We start from the raw sequence: 23,266 nt of genomic DNA, 5'->3' as shown, positions 1-23,266 counted from the left end.
AATTGGCGAGAATCATTCAAATCAAAGATAAAAAATTTAGCTAGTCAAAGACTCAAGAGTCAGAGGGGGGTGTTTTCCTGGGAAATGAAATTTGTCAAAGATGTGCATGTGCACAAGTAGAAAGGAAGCAGAATCATAGGAAATGGTGATCTTGGTTGACTTAAGACTAGATTGGTAATTGGTAATATCATAATTTAAAAAAATTATTATATTTTATATTTTAAATGGTTAAAATTTTTTGAAAGTATTTTTATTTTTTTCCTTCCAAAATCACTCTCGAATCTTATCCTACATTATCCAGTAATTATGAACATTTCATTCACTCAATTTTTGAGAGTTCAAACAAAACATATACAAACATAGTTAGGTACTTCGGATTCGACAAAAATTCGGCACAAGTATAATACGCATAAAATTCGTTTTCTAATTTTTAAATTCGTTGAAAAATTCGGTTTAAAAAATAAATTCGGTATAAAATATAAAATACAAGATAATCTATATTTAAATATAAAAATTATAAGTTCTTTATTTAGATTTTTAATAATTCAAAAATAATTCGCAAATAATTTGCGAATTATTCACGAATTATTAGGCTGGCCCAAAAATTCGTAAACAAACCGTTTAATTCGAATTTTCAATAATTAGCGAATAATTCGCGAATTAACTAACAATGAATACAAACCCAGTTAAACTTTTCCTGAGAAGCCCAATTACATTCAGAATATTGGGCAATTGGTTAAAATTAATTAATAAAAAAATTCCTGAGTTAGGCCCAGTCCCTTTACAAAGGTGCCTTATGGGACTGGACCAAGCGAATGCCCGAGGTTTTGGACCAGCAACCGAAATCGGGTCCGATCGCAGCTCAATTCAACCCGGTCCACTAACACTATCTGAAACTGCATCTACCTCATGCTTTTTTGGTAAGTAATTTCTAAGTAAAATGATGATAAATCACAACTACATGGGATTAGAACATATACAAGAAAGAAACGAGAAATATAGGAATCTGGAGAGGGCTAGTACAGTTCTCAACAGCATGTTGCACTCGTAGAATGCTAGGAATTCTATGTCAACTAAATAAATAGCTTACGGCGTCGAAGGGCGAATCGGGAACGTCGTCTTCCTCTTCCTCCCTAGAATGGGTGCTTTCTCCAACCTCGACCCGCCTACGCGCCATTTCTTGAACGCTGCCATCGAAGATCGAGCAGCTTCAAACACTTCCACGAAAAATGCAGAGGAAAAGATTACAGTAATTAATCACGACAAAGCCAAAAATATAAATGCATGAATTGGAGAAAGCTGATCAAGAGAATATAGACTTGAAATGAAGAAGCTGATCGAGAAAATAGAGACCCACATTGAGTTTCTTCTTTCGTGAGGCGTGGTAGGAACTTCGGAACGGTTGCGACAGGAGCACTGTGAGACTTGCTCAGTATCTCCTTGTATCTACTCGTGAAGGCGTAGCGTACGAAGGGACCAATACTTTTGTCAGATACCCTGTCCATTAGATATTAGTCCAAAAATAAGAAATATAGGCGAAGGTACTAAAATTGATTAATCAAAAGACTACGACAGAAATCAAAGTTGAAAGCCAGGTGTTACGGTCTCATGATGCTCACAGCGATTAATAATTTAAAGCGCCAACGAGAGCTTATGGCAGTGGTTCAAGATGGTCAGAGTTCTACGCAATAAGAGCATAAGATGAATGTAGTCATCTATATTCTGACAAAAGATCGACTCCAAATTTATTTTCCACCATCCTGTACATCACAGTTTTGACCTTTGAAATGATGTGAACTAGTAACAGCTACTAGGCCTCTTTGACATCGGTTGCATTTCAATTACTGATAATTTGATTAAAAAGGTTTTTTCTGCTTCAGTTTTTGTACAGCTTTATCTGAGACATGTTGAGCATCAGCTCCAATTTCAACTAGGAAGAATTAACAACAGAAATTATTCATTTTTCTTCCGCTGCTTACAAACTGCCAAGCATTTGCATTCAGTATTGGAAATGAAAAACATATATAAGTATTATTATATTCATGGGATCGTATTACGTTTTGTCTTTAAATACCGTAGATGTTCCAAATGTTAAATGCTACATAGACTTAGTATCAGACTAAAGCATGTCATCGGATCAGTGGTACATCAACACTTGCATATTTATAAAGGTTATTAAAAGAGCATTGAATTTAAAAGCAATGCATGATAGCGGAAAGATCAAGGGAACTCACAGAGGAACAATTTTGCAGCCCAGTTCATAAAAGTAGGGGCAACGTATCCTCAGATCAACACAAGCTGCGTCAGCTTGGATTTCCTTCCTTGTTCTGTAGCATTAGGGGGAAAACACATAATTTGCAAATTCCGAAATTCTAAGATTAATCACAATCTTTACTATCAAAGCAAACATTTGATCAAAGGCAGAAAGTTGAACCACTGATTTTTGTTTTAGAAAAAGGGGGGAAAAAGTAATGTTGGTTTACTAAGTTATGCTCATGGAGGGCGATTGATATCCTGTCAAAATATAACGGCATAAAACTTGGACAGTTATGATTTGTGTATGAAAGAAGGCCGAAAATAAAAATAAAGTTCATCCATAAGCGCGTTCAATGACATAGAACTAGTGAGCCCCAAAAATCACAACTAAGCGCGTTCAATGGGGAAGGTGCCCTTTCGGTAGCATTTGTCATTGTTTTCAAGTTCATAAAAATTTAGATCATAGACAATCTAACAATAGCAAAAGTAGAGAAGGCCATCATTGATTTCTTTTAGCCTCAGAAAACTTATTAAGGAATTATAGGAACAATGCCAAACTCACACTATGTCACTGGACCGTCTGAACAATAGAGAGCAACTTGTGAAAGCGACAAAAAAAAAGAACCTACTTCTGGCCGAAGCAGGCAGGAATACTTATGGACACAGCTTGTCTCAAGTACAGCTCGTGAGCGAGCCAAAATGGAAGGTCCACTTTAGCACCCTTCTCAACCTATAAGAATAAGAAGATAAATGAGAAAATAAGAAAAAGATTGATCTTTTTCAATTCTTGATTTAAAACTTACACTGTTTGTTTCTGCACCAGGATCTAGCAGGCCAACTCCATTCGCTCCCACTTGGAAAACAACCGCAATGGGCTACACGGACACAATATCAACATCCAAAATAGATAGTAACTTCAAAAAAAAAAAGTAATAAAACGCAAGCAAGTATCATCACCTCCTCCTCCATGAGGATGTCATTAATATCATAATAGCCAGGCATTTAGCAGAGAGGGAGTGACACTTCGACTATGCCGTTTCTCTACAACTATACAACAACATCAAATGTTGATAGTGCGAATTACCAAAAAGCAAGTAAAACACATTCATTAAAATCCCAAAATTCTGAATATATGGTGAGGTACACTGAGCTATCAAATGGCACACAAATCCGTCACTAGCTAGATAATTATGAGTCGCAACCAAAAAAAAAAAAAATTCAAGTAAAGCAATAACAAGAATGATAAAAGACGAGTCTTTTATCTTCGAGACTGTCGATGTCACTAGTTAGATTAAGCATAGAGCCGCGCTACATTTACCGAATCAGCGAGCCGAATCGGCAAGTCGAATAGGCCAGCCGAATCAATGAATGGATCCGATAGGGGTGCCCTCCATCCGACGGCTTTCGCTGATTCAGCGAGCCTATAAATTGGCTGACCGAATCGGCAAAAAAAGAATTTCTCTTGTGCATATTATCAGAACTCCCAATATCTGACCAGTTCGAGGAGAAAGGCTCGAGTATAGACGACTTAAGATCACGATTTATATTCTTGAACACAACAATACCATCTCTTTTGTAGATGATCTATTCGATTTAAAGTAATTTCAAACATTTGAAATATTGGGAAAAACCGAATTTTCCATTTGTTTTCGTTTTTTTTTTTTTACTCTTTTTTCCTATCCAGTGTTCTCAATTCCCCCGTCCCAAACAAGGAAGCAGGGAAAAAAGAAAAAAAACAAAAACAAAAAAGGAAACAAGTAAATTGTAACCTAGCACAATTTGTTTCTACGATTTTTTTAAAAAAAACATAAAGAGTGAAATGGAATGGGATCAAAACATCTTTACAAGCTATGCGAAATTACATCTAAAATTCTCTTCTTCTTTTTTTAATCACGAAAAGCCAAATAACAAAAAGATAAAGATTGTAGCAATAATCTGGTAAAATATGGTAAAGATGCAATTGTGCGAACAAATTAAGATGAATGTAAGTGAGGAAGGTGGGAAAAAAAGGGGAAAAAATGAATAAAAAACGTACCTTTCGAATAGGATTGAGGGTAACGAACAGGGATTAGGAGGGAGGATGAGAGGGAACGATCAAAGCGAGGATTGGAAAGCAACGTTCGAAAATTTTTTGGCGCGAAGCGCGGGGAAGCGCGGGAGAATTTGAACCTCTTGAGTTTCGGCCCCCGTTCGCATACGAGTGGGGGGAGAGAGGATAAGTTTAGATGATTAGGGTTTTTTTTTTTTTGGATAATACCTAATATAACTTTTAAAATTTTATAAATAGTTTATTTATTTTTGCACCACTAAAATACTCTCGTTGATCTATAAGAGGGAGAGGGAGGGTAATAAGTCTATATCCCATAATCAATATTAATTTTTTAAATTATAATTTCAATTTTATATATGCTTTTCGCATTAGAATTCGCCAATAAGAATCAAATGAAATCAAAAAAAAAAATTGCACACATCAAAAGTAGAGATTGATCATTAATGGGATGGAAAAATTGCACCATAGTTCAGACCGGAAATTTTTTTTTATAAATAAATGTACGTAATTTATTCAATGAAATATTAATTTTCTAAGTTTGGGTCCAATAATATGTGTTACTTATTTGATTACTATAACCTTTTTTGAAGGGAATTTTTCATTGATTTTATGATTTCGCAAAAAAGGACCAAAGGAAGTATGGCCAAATTGAATATTTTTTATTGTCGAAATAGTGATTATTAAGCAATGTAACAAAAACCTTTAACATCTTACATTTATTTAAGAATGTGTGACGTATAAGTAATTTAGCATTATCCAATCAAAATCGTGTTAACCTAATTAAAACTACAAAAAAATATAAAATGTAGCACTTGTGATAAAATATATTAAGAACTCTCACAAATATTTCAACTAAATTATTCATTGTCAAATTTCTCATAAGGAAAGTTATTCCGTAATGTATTTTTTTTGTTTAAATACTTTCATTCATAGACTAGTTCATCGCGACAACCTCTTATTCTTTTATTATTATTATTATTTTTCCTCCTTTGGCAGCTATTTTCATGCACCTTTTTATATCTTATCTTATTCTCATTTAAAAAACTTAAAACTTATCAACCTTTAATTTCTTTAAATTAGCATATTTTCAAGTTGAACATATCCATCAATTCATAACATTAATACATAAGCCAATAAGAAGAAAAAGAAAACTTCTATGCAAGCACAACTTAGTTTATTATTTATCTTATTATTTATAAACATAATATAGTTGAATAATAGGCAAAAATTATCAATTCATGTAGTCATGCACATATATAGCAAGGAAATTAAAGCCTCTTTCTCACATATATTATAATTTTTTCCCCTTATTTCCAATTGGAAATTTTTAAAAACTACAAAGCATGCTGGCCAATTTTCAAATATATAAAACCTTATAATAAAATCATTAACCAATTTAATAATTTGTATTTGTACAAATCATATTATAAGTCTACTTTGCCTATCAAAGATAAAAATTATGTGGGCATCATCTCAAAATTATCAGTGTGGGGACGATGCCAATGCGCGTCGCATAGCCAGCGCATGACTATCATCANCCCCCTGTCTCTCTATCTCTCTCTCTAAAAAAAATCAGAGACAAAATTTATCCTTTTTTTTTTTCATTTTTGGCCGTGCAATGGGATGCGCAGTGGCCAAGTTTGGGAGGATGCCCATATAATTTTTTTCCGCCTGTTAGTGGATCAGAAATGTGACTTATGATGATTATATTGTGGGTGCGCTTGGTTCGCACTATGAAAGGTTATTAGGAGTAGAAGATATCCGAGAATCTTATTCATATTCATTCTATTACGAAGAATATAGTATTTCGGTGTTTGGTTCGTACGGTCATATTACTTAGTTATGTTATTTAAAATTATGAAGAATATACAATTAATTTATTTATTTTTAAAATTAATTTTAAATAATACTATAAAAAGTTTTAATATTTTTTTTAGAAAAAAAAAAGAGAATATAGATTAGAAAGAGAGAGCATAATTAAAAAAATAGAAAAAAAATTTGAGTCGAGATTAGAGAAAATGAGAGGGTTGAGATTTTAGAAAGAGAGGGAGAGAAATGTCTTAGTTTAGAAAGAGAAAAAAAGTTGAAGTTTAGAGATAAAAAGATAAGTTTAAAGAGAGATGATGTTAGAGTGTAAAAAAAAATAGGGGCAATTGCTTATATACTTCTAAAAAGTTTCCGACTTTTCGATTTACCCCTCTCAGAAGGCTAATATTGAAAATACCCTCCTACGTTCCAACCTATTTCTAATATACCCCTAAAGTTAAAATCTGTTAAGTAACTTGTTATCTCTATAAAATTACTATTTTACCCTTTAAAATATACCCTTCCACCATTACTTTCTTTCTCATTTGCCCTTAAAGTCAAGGGTATAAAATTTATTTTGACTTTTGGTCTTTTTCAATATACCCCTCTACTGTCACCAACCTTTTTTATTTGCCCTTAAGTTAAGGGCAAAATTGGCATTTTAATTTTTTTTAACTGTGGTAGATATTTAACTCACGTTTAACCCAGGTTAACTTAACAGGAAATAACTGCGGGGGTATTTTGCAATAACGATGGAACAGATGAGGGGTATTTTAGAAAAAAAATAAAAGTAGGGATAAATCGAATATTTCCAAACATATGAGGGGTATATAGGCAATTATCCCAAAAAAATAATACCAACTAACCGGCTGGTGTGAAGAAAGAAAGATGTTCGACATATTATAATTATTCCAATCCATTAACATAAAGACACCCGCCCTCCCTCAAATGAATGAAATTAGTACTTTGGGATGCATCTCATTCCCAAGTAAATTTATTATTATCAACTAGATTACTTAATGCGTTTAGCCAAACATCGTCATATTTTTTTATTCCTTATTGGATTACTAGGAATCTTAAAAAGATAGCGAACCTTATGTGTTATTTCAAATAACTAATTATTTCAGTTCAAATTCTACTTTATCTATTCTTGCAGGTGCCAATATTATTGGCAAAGTTGATTAAATTTAATAATCATTTATGTAATTATCTTGTTATTAACATAAATAAAATATCTGTTCGGTAAATAGGTACATAGTAAAACTAATTATTAATGCGATAGAAAACAATCATATGCATAACAGAAACCTCCCAACGTACATCTCCCGCAACATCCGCGAAAACGACAACAACGAATAATATAAGCACCTTGATCTCCCCCAACGCCGCCCATACAAATTCCTATGCGACCAAAAGAACATCGGCCGTCCCCGTATTCCTCCAACGGCCTGATCTTCTCCCGTACAGTGATTTTTGTGCGGACTTTTGTACGATGTGTGCGGCCTCCTGTAGTCGCCGTTCACCGTGCGCACGCACATGGGGGCGTGGACCGCGTGGTCCCGTTCCATCGCTGCACCGTAAAATTCGTCTCCACACCGAAGGTTACGGTGTATAACCCTTTCCTTAGCCGTCCGATTTTATCCCACGTGTCGTCGCTGATCCCCATCCAACGGCTTGTAATTAAGCACGGCATGTTCAGCACGAGGGTAACAATGCAGCGAACCCCCTGAAAATACAGATAGTTGCATTGCATACGCTTCGATAGCTAAAGATAAATTTACGGAGACGCCCTCAGCTATTATCAACTTAGAAGTACCCACTCTTTTTTTTTCTTTTTTTTTTTTAAGTTCTTCAAATTTTTATTTTTTAAATAACTATAGACATTAAAAATATAATTATATTAAAGATAAATTTAGTCTTATTTTAATAAAACAACCAAATAATTAATAAGTAATAGACTCAGTAAATTTATCAAGTAATTAATTTAAAGTATAAATATTTGTTATGCAGTCCGTAGATTTTTTATCTTAGAATTATAAAAATATGTATATTATGTGTCTTAAAAGTATTCATATATTTGGTTAATATATAATTTTTATGATCTTACTGTAAGATAGGGAAATGTATTTTTATATAATTTCTCTTTAATATTTTTCAATCCAAAAGTCTTGAACTTTTTTTGACATTTTGGATACAATGTATCATAGTTTGTTGCCAAAAAAAAAGATTGTGTAAATCGTAATAGTTTTGTTAACGATATAATTTATACTCTTTTATCAAAATAAAAAAATATTAAATATATCTTTTTAATTTAATTTTTTAGATTTAATAATAATAGATAGGGCTGCCCCTATCAATTTTATATTGAATATTTTTCAATCCAAAAGTCTTGAACTTTTTTTGACATTTTGGATACAATGTATCATAGTTTGTTGCCAAAAAAAAAGATTGTGTAAATCGTAATAGTTTTGTTAACGATATAATTTATACTCTTTTATCAAAATAAAAAAATATATTTTATATCTTTTTAATTTAATTTTTTAGATTTAATAATAATAGATAGGGCTGCCCCTATCAATTTTATATTGGAGGTTGATAAGTAACCTCTTTTAAATTATTGATGATTTTGTCTATTGACATTGACCATCGAGGGTTGGAATGCTTATTATTTTTAGGGCTTTTATGCAATTCAACCATCAACACACGGAAGGAACCCCTGTATAATATCTCTCTCCCGCTTCTCCGTTCCCTCTCTTTTCTAGTACTTTATAGACTCCTTCGTCTCCCTTCCCTATTCCTCTTCCTCTTCCGCTTCCACATCCCCCCCCTCTCTCTTCGCCATTGCCGAGCTCTCGAGATGAAGCCCGACGATAAGCGCCGAGTTCAACCCTCAGGTTCGTCTCTCTCTCTCTCTCTTATTCTGGGACTAGGATTGTGTAGTTCTTCGTTGCTGAGATCGTCGTCTCCTTTGTGGTGTTTATGATGGTGTTGAAGGTGGAGGAGGAGGGAAGGGGTACGTGTGCCACGCGTGTGGGTGGGCGTGCACGAACCCCCACCCCAGCGCGAAACAGCGGCGGTCGCACCGGAAGCACTGCGGGAAATCGGCGGCGGCGGCGGCGGCGGAGGGACGGAGGAGGGTTTCAGATGAGGAGCTCTCCGATGAGGATCGGCGCAAGAAGGATGGTAAGGAGTTTCCGCTAGGGTTTTTTGCTTTTTGTTTTTGTTTTTGTTTTTTGATTCAATGGTGGTGGGATTTGTTTGATTTGATGGGTTTTGTGATCTTGGTGTTGTTGGTTAAGGTGTAGATGTGTTGGTGGAAGGAGAATCGGAGGACAATGGGGGAGGAGAGAAGGAGTTCGATCGTAACGGATCGGATGGAGAGACAGGTTTTGGTGGATTGGGTGGAGATTGCGGAGATTTGGAGAAAGTGAGAGATAACAATCTTGGTATGTCTTTTTCTGTTTCTTTCTTTCTTTCTTTCTTTCCTTTTAGGGCATGTTTGACATCACTGAAGCATAATGCTCGTGGGAGAAGCACTATCTTAAATTTCTCCCAACTGCTTTTTTCTGAAGCAGAGTCAAAAGCTCGAAATTGTGCTTCTGCTTTGGGCCTCACAATCACATCTTTTGCTTCTCGTTACAGTGGAAACTCCAGATTTTTCTAGTTGATAAACGCATTGTTTCAGGGGTCAAACCGTCTGCAGCGATGTTTGCTTGCTTTCATTCTTTTTTTGTTGTATTTTTGAATTGAAGTAATTTGTATGTCGAATTGCGTGAGCGAAGTGAATTTACTGACCGAAAGACACAATTTTGATTGTTTGTGTGAAAATCAGAGCTCATGGGGTATTAATGCAGAGGTAGGTTTGCCATGATCTGATAGGTGATTTTGTGACGTTGAACAATATTGCAAAATTTTGGGTATATGAAGTAAGAAGGAATATACTGATTGGCTTGATGCATGTAGGACTAGCTAAACTCTCTGTAGGTTACATACTTGCATGAGTCAGTTTGGGTTATGGTCAAGTAACAAGAAGGGGAGCTCATTACAGACGAGACTTTGTGAATCTTTTTCAAATAGTGGAGACTTAAGCAGTGAAATAAAAAAAGTTATATATATGATTTTCAGTCCATGAAGTGATCATACCATTCCTCTTTACTTTCTATGAGTTCATTTAGCACTTCAAGGGAATGTGATGTTTTACTTGTAATTAGTTCTGTTTTTTACTATCTTAATTATCTCTATGTTTGAAATAGTAGTTTTACTTGTCATTAGGTATAATTATTAGGTTCGTGCAAGTGATAGTGGTTTGCTATGCTCCTTTGTAAAGACTTTTAGCTTATTGTGCTGTGGTCTACCTACCACTTGTTGACCAGATCACAGATTAAAATGTGTATCATGTTAGACTTTTCACTTTATTATTGGACTTGCATGATGTGCACACATGTCTGCATACACTTTTGGTGTCTTATCCGTAATTATGTTTCTTTTCTGTGTGGACTCATATTTTTATTTATGTTCTCTATGTTAATAGGTGTCCATTCCTTGGTTATAATTGTCAAATATAATCACATTTATCAGGTCCTTTATCTAAGATCTACTTGTATTCTTTTATAGTTACAAAAGTAGTATCATTGCTCTCGAACTGGCATTAACCTCTGGATTATCAATGACAAAGTCCATTGGTAGTTGACATTGTGAAAGGGAGTTCTAAGTAGTAAAATTACGACCAGAAGAGCTTACTTGCAAAAAATAATAAATAATATTTGAAAATTATTGCATGGTCATAGAGTGATTTCAATTATTCATTGTTTTATCAATATTTTGTGAATTTATACTCATACAAATGAAAATTTTCCATACTGGCCACATGGGTTGATCCCAATGTGAAAGTGCTTTGGTTATAAGTAAGTTTTTTTTTCTAAGAAAACGTAGCCCATAAAATTAAGCAAAATTGTGTGCACATTCCTGCAGTTGGTTAAATGTATTTGTGCCCTTGAGTAACTTTATTTGCTTGCGTGCTGTTGTCCAGAGTACCTTTGCGAAAAACTGGGGAATCTATATAAAGGAATTTTTTTTTCATATATACCCCTGGCAGATCATGTGCACAAATAAACAAGTTTTTCAGGGGTAACATACAATACGAACTTTGCAGGGGTATTTGTGCAATTTCACATATTTGTAGGATTTATATTGTCAAACAACTCTGTAAGAAGTAATATCGTACTAAAGAGATCCGTGTGAGCCCGAAGGAAATGTTCAGAAACCAAACTGAACTAATTGTGACTTTTTCGCCACATCATGCTTACACCTATGGAATTTATACAAATATGGAAGCTATCTTTTGTCTATCTGTTCTTTTTTAGGTTTCCCTCCTCGGGTAAATTTGATTTTGGATGTAAGTATAGGACTCCACCAGTACATTCATAGGCTTGATTCTCTAGGTACTGTATTACTTAGTATTCATGCTTGTTTTGTAAATTGTGTCCACTTCACCAAGCTTTTCTAAATAAATATTTTCCTCTGCAGATAGTCTTCTGCAACTGCATTCTCTTGTTAATGATGACTGCAATACAAAATGCAGCGAAATCCAACTAACCACTCGTGAGCACTTGGCAGGTCATGTAGTGCTCAATAATTTACAGATGGATGGCACTGAAACAACAACATTTGATGATGATTGTGGAGAGGAAGAAGAAGTGTTCAATAAACAAGGACGACAGCATGTTACTATGAATGCCGAACTCAACGAGTCAGCAGAGAATGCAGATAATAAGGACACTGTCCGTATTCCAACTGCGTCTGTTCTCTCTGGTGATGCTACTAATATTTCCTCTTTTATATACTCTGAGGTAGACAATGTGGATAAGCGTGTAGAGATTAGTGTGCCGATGAATCATGCAAATGGTGTTGAAACTATGAGGAATGATTTTCCTACTGAAATTGATCCACACACAAATGGAGTTATTTTATCCACATCATCCGGTGAGCAAACTTGGGCCGAAATGCCTCATAATGAATCCTTATGTCGGTCTTCATCGGAAATTAATGCACGTGAGCATGTAGATGATTCTGTCTCTGGAAATGAAGGAAAGAATTTGAATGATTTATCAATAGCATCAAACGCACCTTCTAAGGATAATTCGCAGGTTGTCGGATCATTTCAGGATAAAAATTTTCCCATTGAATCTGATGAAATATTTGATTCTGTTGGTGCGAAAGCTAGAGATGTGCTAGAAAGTCATGTGGAAGGTGAAGTTCCGGAAATGGTTTCATCAGTATTTTCCCTTCGAAAATCAGATGAATTTACAGGCGAGGACCCTTTGAATGAAAAAGTTCATGAAGTCAACTCTCTGCATGATCAGTCCTCTGATGCTGCTGCTATTGATTATTCTACCAACAGGCATATTAAAAATAATACATCTCCAACTGTTACAGAAGTTGACATTGAGTCTGCATCATCTCTTGGAAATTCTGGAGGTTGCGAAGGTCTTGGATCTCTGGGGTTAAATTATAACCAAGTTAATTCATGTTCAACAGTTGGAGATTCATCGGGATTCCAGGAAACAGCTTCAGATACTGAGTTCTTAGATTCACTGGAACATGAAACAGAATATCCATTCAAACAAACAGAGACACATGAACTTGTGTTCGGAAGTTTTGTAGTTTCTGATGCTGACTGCGATGCACTCTCTGCTGTTAGCCATTTTAGTGAAACATTCATCACAGATGATGAAAGGCCTGACCTTATGCAGGAGGAAAATGGGCTAAAATTACATGTTGATGGGGATGACAATGCATTGGAAGAGGCTGATTCTCAGCAAGACTCAAGCTTAAAATGTTTGGAAATAAGCCACCAAAAGTCGGAATATTTATCTTATAGTCCTTCTGATCAACTCAATTACCAAAATCTACTGGAAGAAACGAATGCAGAAGCTGAAGCTAATGACGAGTCAAATAACTTGGGTCTCCTCGAAGAATGTTGCGAGGAAGGTGAATCAGAAAGTGGGCATTTGGAAAATGTATCTGGACATGAATTATCTCTGGTAAATGAGCATAAGGATGGGTTAGCAGGGACTATTGTTGATAATCACAATGATCACTCTTTTATTGAATTATTTTTGGAGATCAGTGGAGTCAAAGAAGTACCCAATGGGAAAACAGTTTCAGATGACACAGAGTCTACAATTAATAAGTCTGTTGCAAATCATGAGTCCAATGGTAATGGCATATTTGAAGTCATTAGCTCTAGTGATTGTCATCAGAATTTGCTAGAGGATCTGCATGTTGAATCTGAGGAAGAGCCTGATATTGAAATTGTGATGAAAACTTGCTTTTCTGATTCAAGTTTCCAATCAGACACTTTTGAAGAGAAACAGGGCTCAAACCCAGGTATGAATTTATTTTTATAAATTTTCTTTTTTGATGATATATTTTTGTGAATTTATTAGTTTATAAATTTTCTTTATTCTTATAAATTTTCACAGAAGTTTTGTTTTATGCGCTATCTTCTAATACTTGTATATTCGGATTTTTCAGTATGAATGACATCAAACCAGAATATGCATGTTTGCTTTACTAGGAACAAGTTTTTTGTTAAGTTATTTATTACTTCTTTTTTTTTTCCTTGTTGATGCAGATGGAGGTGCTCCAGAAATCGAGCATAAAACAAATGAACTTCCTACTCTTCATGCACAAACTCCTGTCTGCGAAAGTGCCGATGCTACTAAAGTTCTTTCTTCTTCTGACACGGCAATAAATGATAGCTTGGGTAAAAACAGATCCCACAGCAGGGATTTCATTGTCACATCTCCTCCTCCAGCCAATGCCGATCATCCTACGCTGCAGATGGGTCAGGAGATTCAGGTAGAAAAGAGAGCACAGCAAGAAATCCAAGCAAGAAAGAATGAGGAGATAGCCACGAAGGTGGTTAGATGGAATTCGCAGAAAGCCTACGTCCCTCTGAGGGCCCTCCTCGCTGAAGCTAATTTCGAGAGTGATCGGGAGTCCACAAAAGCTGATAACAACAAAATGCCGACGACCACTGCTTTCGCGAAAAGCCGGTCGCTGAAAGACGAGGCAAGTTTGGCGACGTCGGCTTCTTCGAGAAGTGCTGCTGATCGCAAAGAGTGGAGTTCCCCCGCGAGGTTACCTAAAGGCATGGATAAGAAGAGGAGAGCTAAAGGAAAGCAAGGTTGGGCGCCATTTATGTGCTGTCCCTCCACGAATTGAGTATCGTGGGTCGTGCTCGGTACCTTGCTTTTTTTTGAGCAGTGGGAGTTGCCGATCTGTTATTTTTCTCCTTTTTGCTGCAGACACGAGAAGTGTAATTATGTTAGTACAAGTTGTCTTTAGAGTATAGATCTGGTTATTCGACGAGACTTTGCATGATTTTGCTATCTATCACTACATTCTAGGGAACAGTTAACTGGATTTACATTTATACTCAGTAGTTAATGACAGGATCCTTTCTTTTCTTGATTTTATGGTTAACCACACCATTAATTTTGTTTCTCTCCTTCATCTTTCTCCAGTCTAAATTTTGTTCAAGTTAAGGTGGTTGCAAACTCCCAGCTTTTGCACTAGTTTGGAATGCAAACTTATTGTGCTTATCACCTATAAATGCTCAAATTAAAGCTATTGCCCCATACTTTTTTTTTTTCTCCTACTTAGAACATAACTAAAGCAGAGGTTTCAACTTGTTTGTCCCTCATACTCAATTGATCATTCCAGCTACAAGTTTGATCCATTAAATTCATCTTTGTTCTCTTTTTTAGGCTTCTGTATAAACACCAAATTTTTTGTTTTTTAGCCAAGCTATGGTGTTCTAATACAATTGTACGTGGAAAGCTTCAATGTTCTCTTATGTTTAGTTTGATAATATGATGGTTAAAAGTAATAATTTTTTAAATAAAAGATAATTAGCATGGTTACAATAAATAGGTAATAATCTATCTATATCTATACCTTCTGTATCTATACTTATACATTATTTCTTTTAAAATTGTCTTGTAACTTTTTCTTCAATTGTTGAATGTGAACTCCATCCCGAACCAAAGTCCTTTCTTTTTCTTAGGCTGTTATTTTTATTCATCAGCAAAATGAATATCATCTTTTATCATCATTTTTTTTTATTGCTATTTTTTTTTTTGTTGATGTTTTCTATTTTTTTTAATTATCCCGTTGCATCGGGCGTGTGGCTAGTCTATCAATAAAGCTGCATGCATAATGAGACGTCACAGAAACACTATGGTTCCGTATATATATATATTTTTAGATGGATGAGGATGATCAAAGCCCGACCCAAATCGAGTCGGGTCGGGTCCGATTTTTCGGCCGGGTTCGAACTTCGAACTCGCCACCTCTACCCTCTCCCTTCTTCGCCCTCGTTGCAACAAACCCAGCGGCGTATTTCAACTGCTTCTTCTTTCTCAGCACAACGCGAGGCGACGAGGAGAAAGAGAAGAAGAAGAAAATCCATGGCGAAGCTACTCCTTTCCATCGTTTTAATCGCCGCGATCGCTCTATTCGGTACTATTTTCTCTCCATTTACCTAATTGACAGGTTCTCGTTTACCCATTTGTTGAGATCCGTAACTTCTTTGATCTGATGGGGTTCCTCTAAATTAGTTTCCGCGAAGAAATCGGGGGATGTGACAGAGCTCCAGATCGGTGTGAAGGTGAACAGTTTTTGCCCAATTTCGTTTTATAAATCCATTTTTGATGATGATTTAGATTCTGAGTTTGATGAGCTAATATGGTTTATGCATTTTATGAGCTGAGCACTTTTTTTTTTAATATGTAATTTGAATTTGGATGTTTGGGGATGTGAGGTGGGTTTATGTTTGAAGTTACAGGCATCTGCTTCTCTAATTTTAGGGTTATTGAGTATAATCATCTACCAAATTGAAGGTTTTTTCTTTAAAAAAAACAATTTAAACTCTAGAAGTTGATAGTTTGAACTAGGAAGGTTTAGTTTGGTGAATGTTCAGAAGACCAAAGAAAACATGTGTAAATGTGGAGATTTTGATGAGACTAGGCACAAAGACTGAAGAAAAACCTTTGTAAATGTGGAGATTTTGATGAGACTAGATGCTGCCAAAGGTATACTCGCCACAATGAAGTATGATTGCTTTATGCATGCCTGTGGTCAGTGATGTTCTATATGTTGATATACATGGAAAAAATTAGACACTGCATTATGTTGTGTGGGAGAAACAAATTTGCTAATGCATATTTGGCAACACAATTTAAGTCTACAACCACGCAACTTTGCCGTGGTTGTCATACCATGTTCCAGCAGTGATAAAATTGGGATATGGGACACTTGAAGCAATACATCAGCTCCAGTATGTGTTTCCTGGCATGCTAAATTCTATTAATGTATTAGCTCTCTGTGACAATAATATTAAATTTGACAGTGCAATCTACTCTGTCAATTTTTGTTTCTTAAGCTATTCCTTATGATTTTGAAGTTCACAGGTATTCCTTTGTTGCTTGCTTTGTGTTATACCTTCTTATGACATTTGACTTTCCTATTTTTAGTACAAGCCAGAAACTTGCAGCATTCAAGCTCACAAAGGTGACCGAATTAAAGTCCACTATCGAGTAAGTTGTAAATTTCTTGTATCTTCAGCTTTACGGGTGCCCCTGTTTATTCCATATTTTTTCAAAATTTGATACTTTAGTCCCTCTTAATAATGCTTAAGATGGCATATGGACATGCATATGCTCCTGCCTTCCGCATATGCGATGATGTACGGTTGACTACCTCATTCACCTGCATTACAAGCACACACAATTTACTCGTTTGCAAATGAACTCAGAAAGAAATTGTTTGGTTTAATTTATTCAATAAATGGAGATATATAGGCAGGCTGTTGCTTGGTCAAAAGTTAGCGGAATTAAGCTTTTACCTGTTTTGTTCAAAGGAAGTAAGAGGCCTTTTATACAAAGCCAAAATGTCATTGAAAATTCTGGCCAGTTTATATTATGGTTTCAGATGCTTTTACATGAAGTAGGATTTCCAAGTTTATGTACCTAGCTTTTACTCTGTTGTTTCTGTTTAATACCTTTTTGGCCCATTTATTGGCTAGTTGATTGGCATTCGTTATCAAAGCCCACAATTTTGCAACTACCATTGTGGATTTTATTTTGTGCATAGAGGTGAAAGAATTCATTTCTTGGCGTCTATTTGTTCAATGTCATGCATGCTATGACTTATATATTTCAAATCTTCCGATCTGTATATTATTTTCTTTCTTGGTCAGAAGTGCAAAGGTTATCTTTATTCACAATATTACAGCACTGCACTGAAATATATGGCATGCAGCCATGCACTTGGTTTATCATTTATGGATCATACTTATTTCATTTTTGCTCATAAATTGCTGGGTTTACTTCATTTTCTAATAAGCTGCTGGCTTACAACAGGGGACGCTCACTGATGGCAAAGTTTTTGATTCCAGCTTTGAGAGAGGTGATCCGATTGAATTTGAACTTGGCAGTGGCCAAGTAATTAAAGGTACTTTCTATTTTTAGTAAGCCAGCTCCTATAAGATATATGAACAAGTAAGATATAACATCATGAAGCCTCCCATAATTCTATGGAAAGATAACATGAGATGACCACGCAGGATGGGACCAAGGGCTTTTGGGTATGTGCATTGGAGAAAAGAGGAAGTTAAAGATACCGGCAAAGCTTGGCTATGGCACTCAAGGATCGCCGCCCTCCATCCCAGGTACCTTCATCTCTTATCTTTCTCCCTGTATTATCTCTTTGTCTATCTTTATGTGTTAATCATTATTGCCTATATTGTCGAATTTGTACTATCAACTGACAAATATTCTTAAATCATACGTATATTATCAAACTACCATTACCAACCGCCAACCGCCAATTACTCTCAGTTCATATTGGAGAAAGCTAGCATGCTTTACGTATTCTCTAGAAAGAGTTTTAATTAAAAATTACTTGAATTTTGTCTAATTTGGTTTCAAAATTTTGCAGGCGGAGCTACACTAATATTCGATACGGAGCTGGTTGCTATTAATGGCAAGACATCGGAGGATGGCAAATCCGCAGAGGCCAACAGTGAGCTCTAGTTTTTAGGGCAATCAACTTCCATTTTAGCTACGTGGGGACATGAACGTCTTAGTTACATTCTTGCGCTGCTCGAGTAGTTAGCTAATCTGTGGAGTCCAGAGAGAGAATTTCGGTATCCTGCATTAAGGATGTTGTTTTTGAGATTTCATCTTTGGAATGATAGATTAATCTGAAACTCCTTTTGTTAGGACCTCTTTTTTGTTTTTTTGTTGTATGTTTTCTGATTTATTGTGATGTTATTAGCTCGTCTGACACTTCATGATGTCAAAATAAAGTCGTTTCTGGGTAAAAACCGAGTGAATTAGGCTGTTTGTTTCTCCTGCATAAGCTTTTATAGTTCACTTTAGAATATTAGCTAAAATAAATCCCTTGGAAATTTTTAGACAACCAGGAACTTCTTCTGTATCAAGAAAAGGAGATGCGCAGAATGTGACGGACTGACGGTGGGAACTGGGAATGGCGAGCTGATGTTCTGCTTTGAACTTTATATGGGATCTTCTGCCCAGGGCAGAAACGCATTTTAACAAACAAATATAGCATCTAGGTCGAGTAGGTGATTAGCATTTTGTAATACCTATATGAAACAAAGCATAGTCCTAGTCGAGTCAACTGGTGGGAGAATAAGCCCCACAGCATGCCCACTTCAGAGTATCTGGGTTTTGTTTGGACCCCATTTGGGTTCGCAGTCTGGACTCTGGAGAGTACTGAAACCTCCGGTTGCAAGGTTGGATCTGAGAATGTTAAGCAGGATTGGAATGCGAATGCCCCAAGTTCGATACTAGTACTAGAATAAAATAAAATCGCTTCAGGCTTTTCGCCGTCTTCAGGCTTACACGGCCGCATCGCAGACCATGTTCCTGCGCATCTGCCGCCGCCGTCCTCCCTGCCCCTCGTCCATTACCATTACCAGCAGCAGCAGCAGCAGCTTCCTCCTGCTTGGCGTCCTCTGCCGCTCCCTCGGAACGACCCTGAACCCTTCCGAGCCCGGCAGCAACGACGTTTGCCCGTCGTCGAAAGACGCCTACTTCGCGGCCGTCCACCACATCGCGAACATCGTGCGGCGCGACTTCTACCTGGAGCGCACGCTGAACCGCCTGCGGCTGCCGCCTCCGACCCCGGAGTTCGTGCTCCGTGCGGTCGACCCGGCCGTCCTTCTCCCCCTCCCCGGCCCACTTCTCTGCCCTCCTCCTCCCGCTCTCCTCCCGCGCGGACCTCCTCCCCCACCTCTGGGCCCTCGCCGCCCTCATGCGCTCCCTCTCCCTCCCCCTCCCGCCGCTCCCCTTCGCCGCCGCCATCGAGTCCTACGGCCGCGCCGGCCTCCCCGACCCCGCCGTCGCCCTCTTCAACCGCCTCCCCCGCTTCGGCTGCCCCCACTCCGCCCTCCTCTACAACGCCCTCCTCTCCGCCCTCTGCGCCAACCGCCTCTTCCAAGCCGCCTACGCCCTCGTCCGCCGCATGGCCCGCCGCCGCGTCCCCCCCGACCGCCGCACCTTCTCCCTCCTCGTCGACGCCTGGTGCGCCGCCGGCAAGCTCCGCGAGGCCCAGCTCTTCCTCGACGAGATGGGCCGCCTCGGCTTCCGCCCCCCCGTCCGCGGCCGCGACCTCCTCATCGACGGCCTCGTCCGCGCCGGCCACCTCCAGTCCGCCAAGTCCATCGTCCGCCGCATGACCAAGGAGGGCCTCCTCCCCGACGTCGCCACCTTCGACTCCCTCCTCCAAGCCCTCTGCGACGCCCAAGACTCCCAATTCGCCGCCGCCCTCCTCCGCGACGCCGCCGGCCGCGGCCTCTGCCCCGACCTCTCCACCTACAAGATCCTCATCCCCGCCGTCGCCAAGGCCGGCCGCCTCGACGAGGCCTTCCGCCTCTTCTACGCCGCCGTCGACGACGGCCACCGCCCCTTCCCCAGCCTCTACGCCGCCATCGTCAAGGCGCTCTGCAAGGCCGGCCGGTTCCCCGACGCGTTCGCCTTCTTCAACGACGTGAAGGCGACGGGGCACCCGCCCAACCGCCCCGTCTACACCATGCTGGTGAAGATGTGCGTGCGGGGCGGGCGCTTCGTGGACGCGGCCAACTACCTGGTGGAGATGACGGAGATGGGCTTGGTGCCGAGGGCCCAGAGCTTCGACGCCGTCGTGGACGGTTTGAAGCACTGCGGGAAGCACGACCTCGCGAAGAGGATGGAGCAGCTGGAGGTCTCGCTCATGGGCAACTGAATTGAATTGAATTGAATCGAATCGAATCGAATCAAATCGAATTGTTGTTACTGGACGCTCTCATTGTGGCTTGTATGCTGCTGTTTCTTGATACCGGATTCGTGCGCAATCACGCAGTAGTAGAGGCCGGGAGAGGCACCGGTGCTTCTATGTTCAGGTAGTTTCTGCTATGCAGCTGCAGTTTTTTATTTAACTATCTTTTTGACACTGTAGTTCGTAGTTTACGTAGAATTGAGTGGCGCTCGACAGTTAATAATCGAATCATAATATCCTGTCACCGTAACATGTTAATAGGAGAAGCATAGAAGCCGTAAAGATCCATTTCTCGAGCCTCCATAGACGATCCTGATCGATTTTGCAACTCGACCACTCAGATTGTCATGTGTCCAAATAGTTCCTCGCAATGGAAATGTGCAGTGCCAACGTTATCCGGTGTTGCAATTTAACCTGCTCAAATTGTCTACACTTGCTCATAGGCAATTACAGTATTATTTCACTTTGTGATATGACTTGTAACTAGTTGTGCTTGTGCTATAAGCCTACAAGTATGGCCCTAGTATCTCTAATATTACATTTTTCCAAATTCTCATCAATGCAATACCGTTATTACTTATTGATTCGAACACACCAATTTGCAACATCTGATGACATTGACAATGCACAATTTACTGTAAGGAGTTGGCTAGAGGAAAATTTGAGAGACTTATGTTTAGAAATCAACCGTTGAGGTTCTGTCGATGGAGCAAACTGTAAAGAGTTGACTGCCCTTAGTTCATTGCTTTTCCGTGCTGTTCTTTTCCTCTCTCTGATTTTGTTGCAACGATGGAATTCCAAAGAATCCAAATGCGGTTCGGGCTTTTGCTCCTCTGATTATATAATATAGGCGGTGGAAACCTTCACCAGAGAAACATTCTTCTAGATGCTTCTTCGGTGGAGGTCCCCACTGTCATTTTATAGTGTCACAGGAGCAAAGCTTCAACCCACTATCAACCAAAGCTTCAACCCGCTATTGAAGTGGTTTTTAATTGGGTTTCACTTCTTTCAATTGTTGTTTAGCTACTGCACATGCAGGCAAGTATGTCACGCAATGATTTGCGTTAGTTAAGTAGTATTATTCTTGTGTTCTCACATTAGGTTCTTAAAGTTGTTGAATCAATTTGTCAAATGGAAGATTTGGAAAAAAGTAATTGCTTTTCATCCGTGAGGAAGACCAGAAGCTTTATTAATTTCCAAGTTGCTTTTCCTACTCCACTTCAGCACTTGAGGGAAAAATATTTTAATCAGGTGAATTGCAAGGCTTCATCTTTCATTTCTTTGCTCGAAACTTGTGCTAGTTTTAACAGTGAGCATTCTCACCTTTGTTTGCTGCTTTTCCATATATATCATTCATTATTTTGAGTTAGAGCTACGGTGCTTTTAGAAGCACCAACTTTCAATTTTTTGGGCTCTTGGATCCATAATATGACAACCACCAACTAGTAAACCGTAGAGATCCAAGGGTCCAACAGTTGGAAGTATATGCTTCTAAAGTATTGTAGCCCCACACCCTTATTATTACCTATAAAAACACTATATTTACTTATGTCGGTACATTTTCCTTTTCCTTTATATAACGGGATGACGAATGGGTAAAAGGCCTCCATTTATTATGGTTTTTTATTTATAGATACGTTAACTTTAGTTCTATGGATTAAAATCAATGTTCTGGTGAAAAAAAATGTCTGAGAGTAGAGGATACGTTCTTTTACATGTAATCTTTGATTTAACCTTTCTCGGAATAAAGAATGTTTTTTTGAGTATTATCTTTTAATGTATCAAGCGGACACAAAATAAATCATTTAAATTAAGCAACCTTATTAAATCCAGATCAACGATATTTTATTTGTGTTTTTTTTTTTTTATAACTAATACTCTTCATCTGTGTCTTCTTGATGCACTTTATTTTTTCGGCTGTTAGCAAGGATTGTTGGTTCCTATGAAACATCAAATACTCTAAGACCATATTTAACAGAATAGTCGTGGATTAAAATTTGTCGATCTTTAGAAGGAAATGTGGAGATTCTGTTTGAAGTTTCCAAGTTCCTCTTTTTAGCCTATTAGCACAGTACTATTCACTGAAGCTTCTGTGTTTCCTTTCTCCATGTTAAAGCTCAAGACAAAGGGAGAAATTCTTGGGATCATATAGTACCTGGAGTAGTGCGAGCAAACGCCAACCTTCGAGCCACAACCTTGTGACATTCCCATGTCGAAGAACGATGTCTTGTCATATATTATCTAAAGAGCAAAGGAGGACTTCCTCACTGACTTCGGGAGAGAAAAAGTTACTAGCACACCATTTTTTTTCTTTTATTTTTTTTTTTTTATATATTTTGGTTTCCGATTCTTTTGCGTTTTCTTGTCAGTGTTTGATAATCTATGTAATGCGGTTGATGCTCTGTAAATACCTACAAGATCACCTTCTTCTGTTGTTTTCTTTGTTTTCCCTTTCATTGTGTCAAGAAATGAAACTTTCCTGTGCTTATCGCTTTACCTATCGGAAGATACATCAATATATCTGTTGTACTTGAAATGTGATTGAAACTGTTGGTTTACATTTTTGCCGCAGTTTGCTTCGTAGCAGTCGGGGCACAGCCACAGGGCGCTACATTCGTCTGGCCAGGTTACGTTGCGGTCGAATTGTCAAATTATGTAATAATAACAATAAGGTCGCCTTCCAAGTTGGATTTGATATTATATGTTCAGTTGAGGTGAAGCCTTGTTAATGTGTGCGTGTGCGTGTCTTATGTGTTTGTGTGTCTTATGTGTTTGTGTATACGTGACGAAACTTGGATGGTTAAT

The 23,266-nt window shown here is 38.0% G+C and overlaps 4 protein-coding genes across 10 annotated transcripts; 3 read left to right on the top strand and 1 right to left on the bottom strand.

Annotated features, from left to right (window-relative positions):
* Window positions 742–4,475, bottom strand: LOC109710801 (probable DNA replication complex GINS protein PSF3). 5 transcript variants are annotated; one of them, XM_020233563.1, is made up of 7 exons: window positions 4,292–4,475; window positions 3,214–3,303; window positions 3,060–3,131; window positions 2,886–2,986; window positions 2,235–2,327; window positions 1,358–1,497; window positions 742–1,217 (listed from the first exon to the last, which is right to left on the bottom strand). In XM_020233563.1, the coding sequence occupies exons 2-7, from the start codon at window positions 3,256–3,258 to the stop codon at window positions 1,087–1,089; spliced, it is 582 nt and encodes a 193-aa protein (XP_020089152.1). In that variant the 5' UTR covers window positions 3,259–3,303; window positions 4,292–4,475; the 3' UTR covers window positions 742–1,086. The 5 variants fall into 5 exon arrangements, with proteins under 5 accessions (XP_020089152.1, XP_020089153.1, XP_020089154.1 ...); XM_020233564.1 differs by having other exon boundaries at window positions 3,214–3,297; XM_020233565.1 differs by lacking the exon at window positions 4,292–4,475 and adding an exon at window positions 4,119–4,223.
* On the top strand, window positions 8,865–14,614 carry LOC109710994. Of its 3 annotated transcripts, none has more exons than XM_020233851.1 (5): window positions 8,865–9,006; window positions 9,107–9,295; window positions 9,412–9,558; window positions 11,639–13,501; window positions 13,749–14,614. In XM_020233851.1, the coding sequence occupies exons 1-5, from the start codon at window positions 8,970–8,972 to the stop codon at window positions 14,339–14,341; spliced, it is 2,829 nt and encodes a 942-aa protein (XP_020089440.1). In that variant the 5' UTR covers window positions 8,865–8,969; the 3' UTR covers window positions 14,342–14,614. The 3 variants fall into 3 exon arrangements, with proteins under 3 accessions (XP_020089440.1, XP_020089441.1, XP_020089442.1); XM_020233852.1 differs by having other exon boundaries at window positions 8,865–9,008; window positions 9,106–9,295; window positions 9,418–9,558; XM_020233853.1 differs by having other exon boundaries at window positions 8,865–9,008; window positions 9,106–9,295; window positions 11,729–13,501.
* LOC109710646 (peptidyl-prolyl cis-trans isomerase FKBP15-1) lies at window positions 15,508–18,468 on the top strand. The gene is made up of 6 exons (XM_020233368.1): window positions 15,508–15,640; window positions 15,739–15,788; window positions 16,654–16,716; window positions 17,542–17,632; window positions 17,745–17,849; window positions 18,119–18,468. Exons 1-6 carry the CDS (start codon window positions 15,589–15,591, stop codon window positions 18,211–18,213), a joined length of 456 nt encoding a protein of 151 aa, XP_020088957.1. The 5' UTR covers window positions 15,508–15,588; the 3' UTR covers window positions 18,214–18,468.
* Window positions 18,605–23,002, top strand: LOC109710645 (pentatricopeptide repeat-containing protein At5g18390, mitochondrial). The gene is given in 3 exon segments (XM_020233367.1): window positions 18,605–19,352; window positions 19,354–20,585; window positions 22,578–23,002. Coding segments are annotated over 2 exon segments (1,362 nt in total). The 5' UTR covers window positions 18,605–19,065; the 3' UTR covers window positions 20,429–20,585; window positions 22,578–23,002.

The sequence above is a fragment of the Ananas comosus genome, linkage group 5, assembly GCF_001540865.1.
Source record: "Ananas comosus cultivar F153 linkage group 5, ASM154086v1, whole genome shotgun sequence".
In the NCBI taxonomy this organism is placed as follows: Eukaryota; Viridiplantae; Streptophyta; class Magnoliopsida; order Poales; family Bromeliaceae; genus Ananas; species Ananas comosus.
Note: the sequence above shows the minus strand (reverse complement) of the source record. Positions and strands in the feature narration are given on the sequence as shown.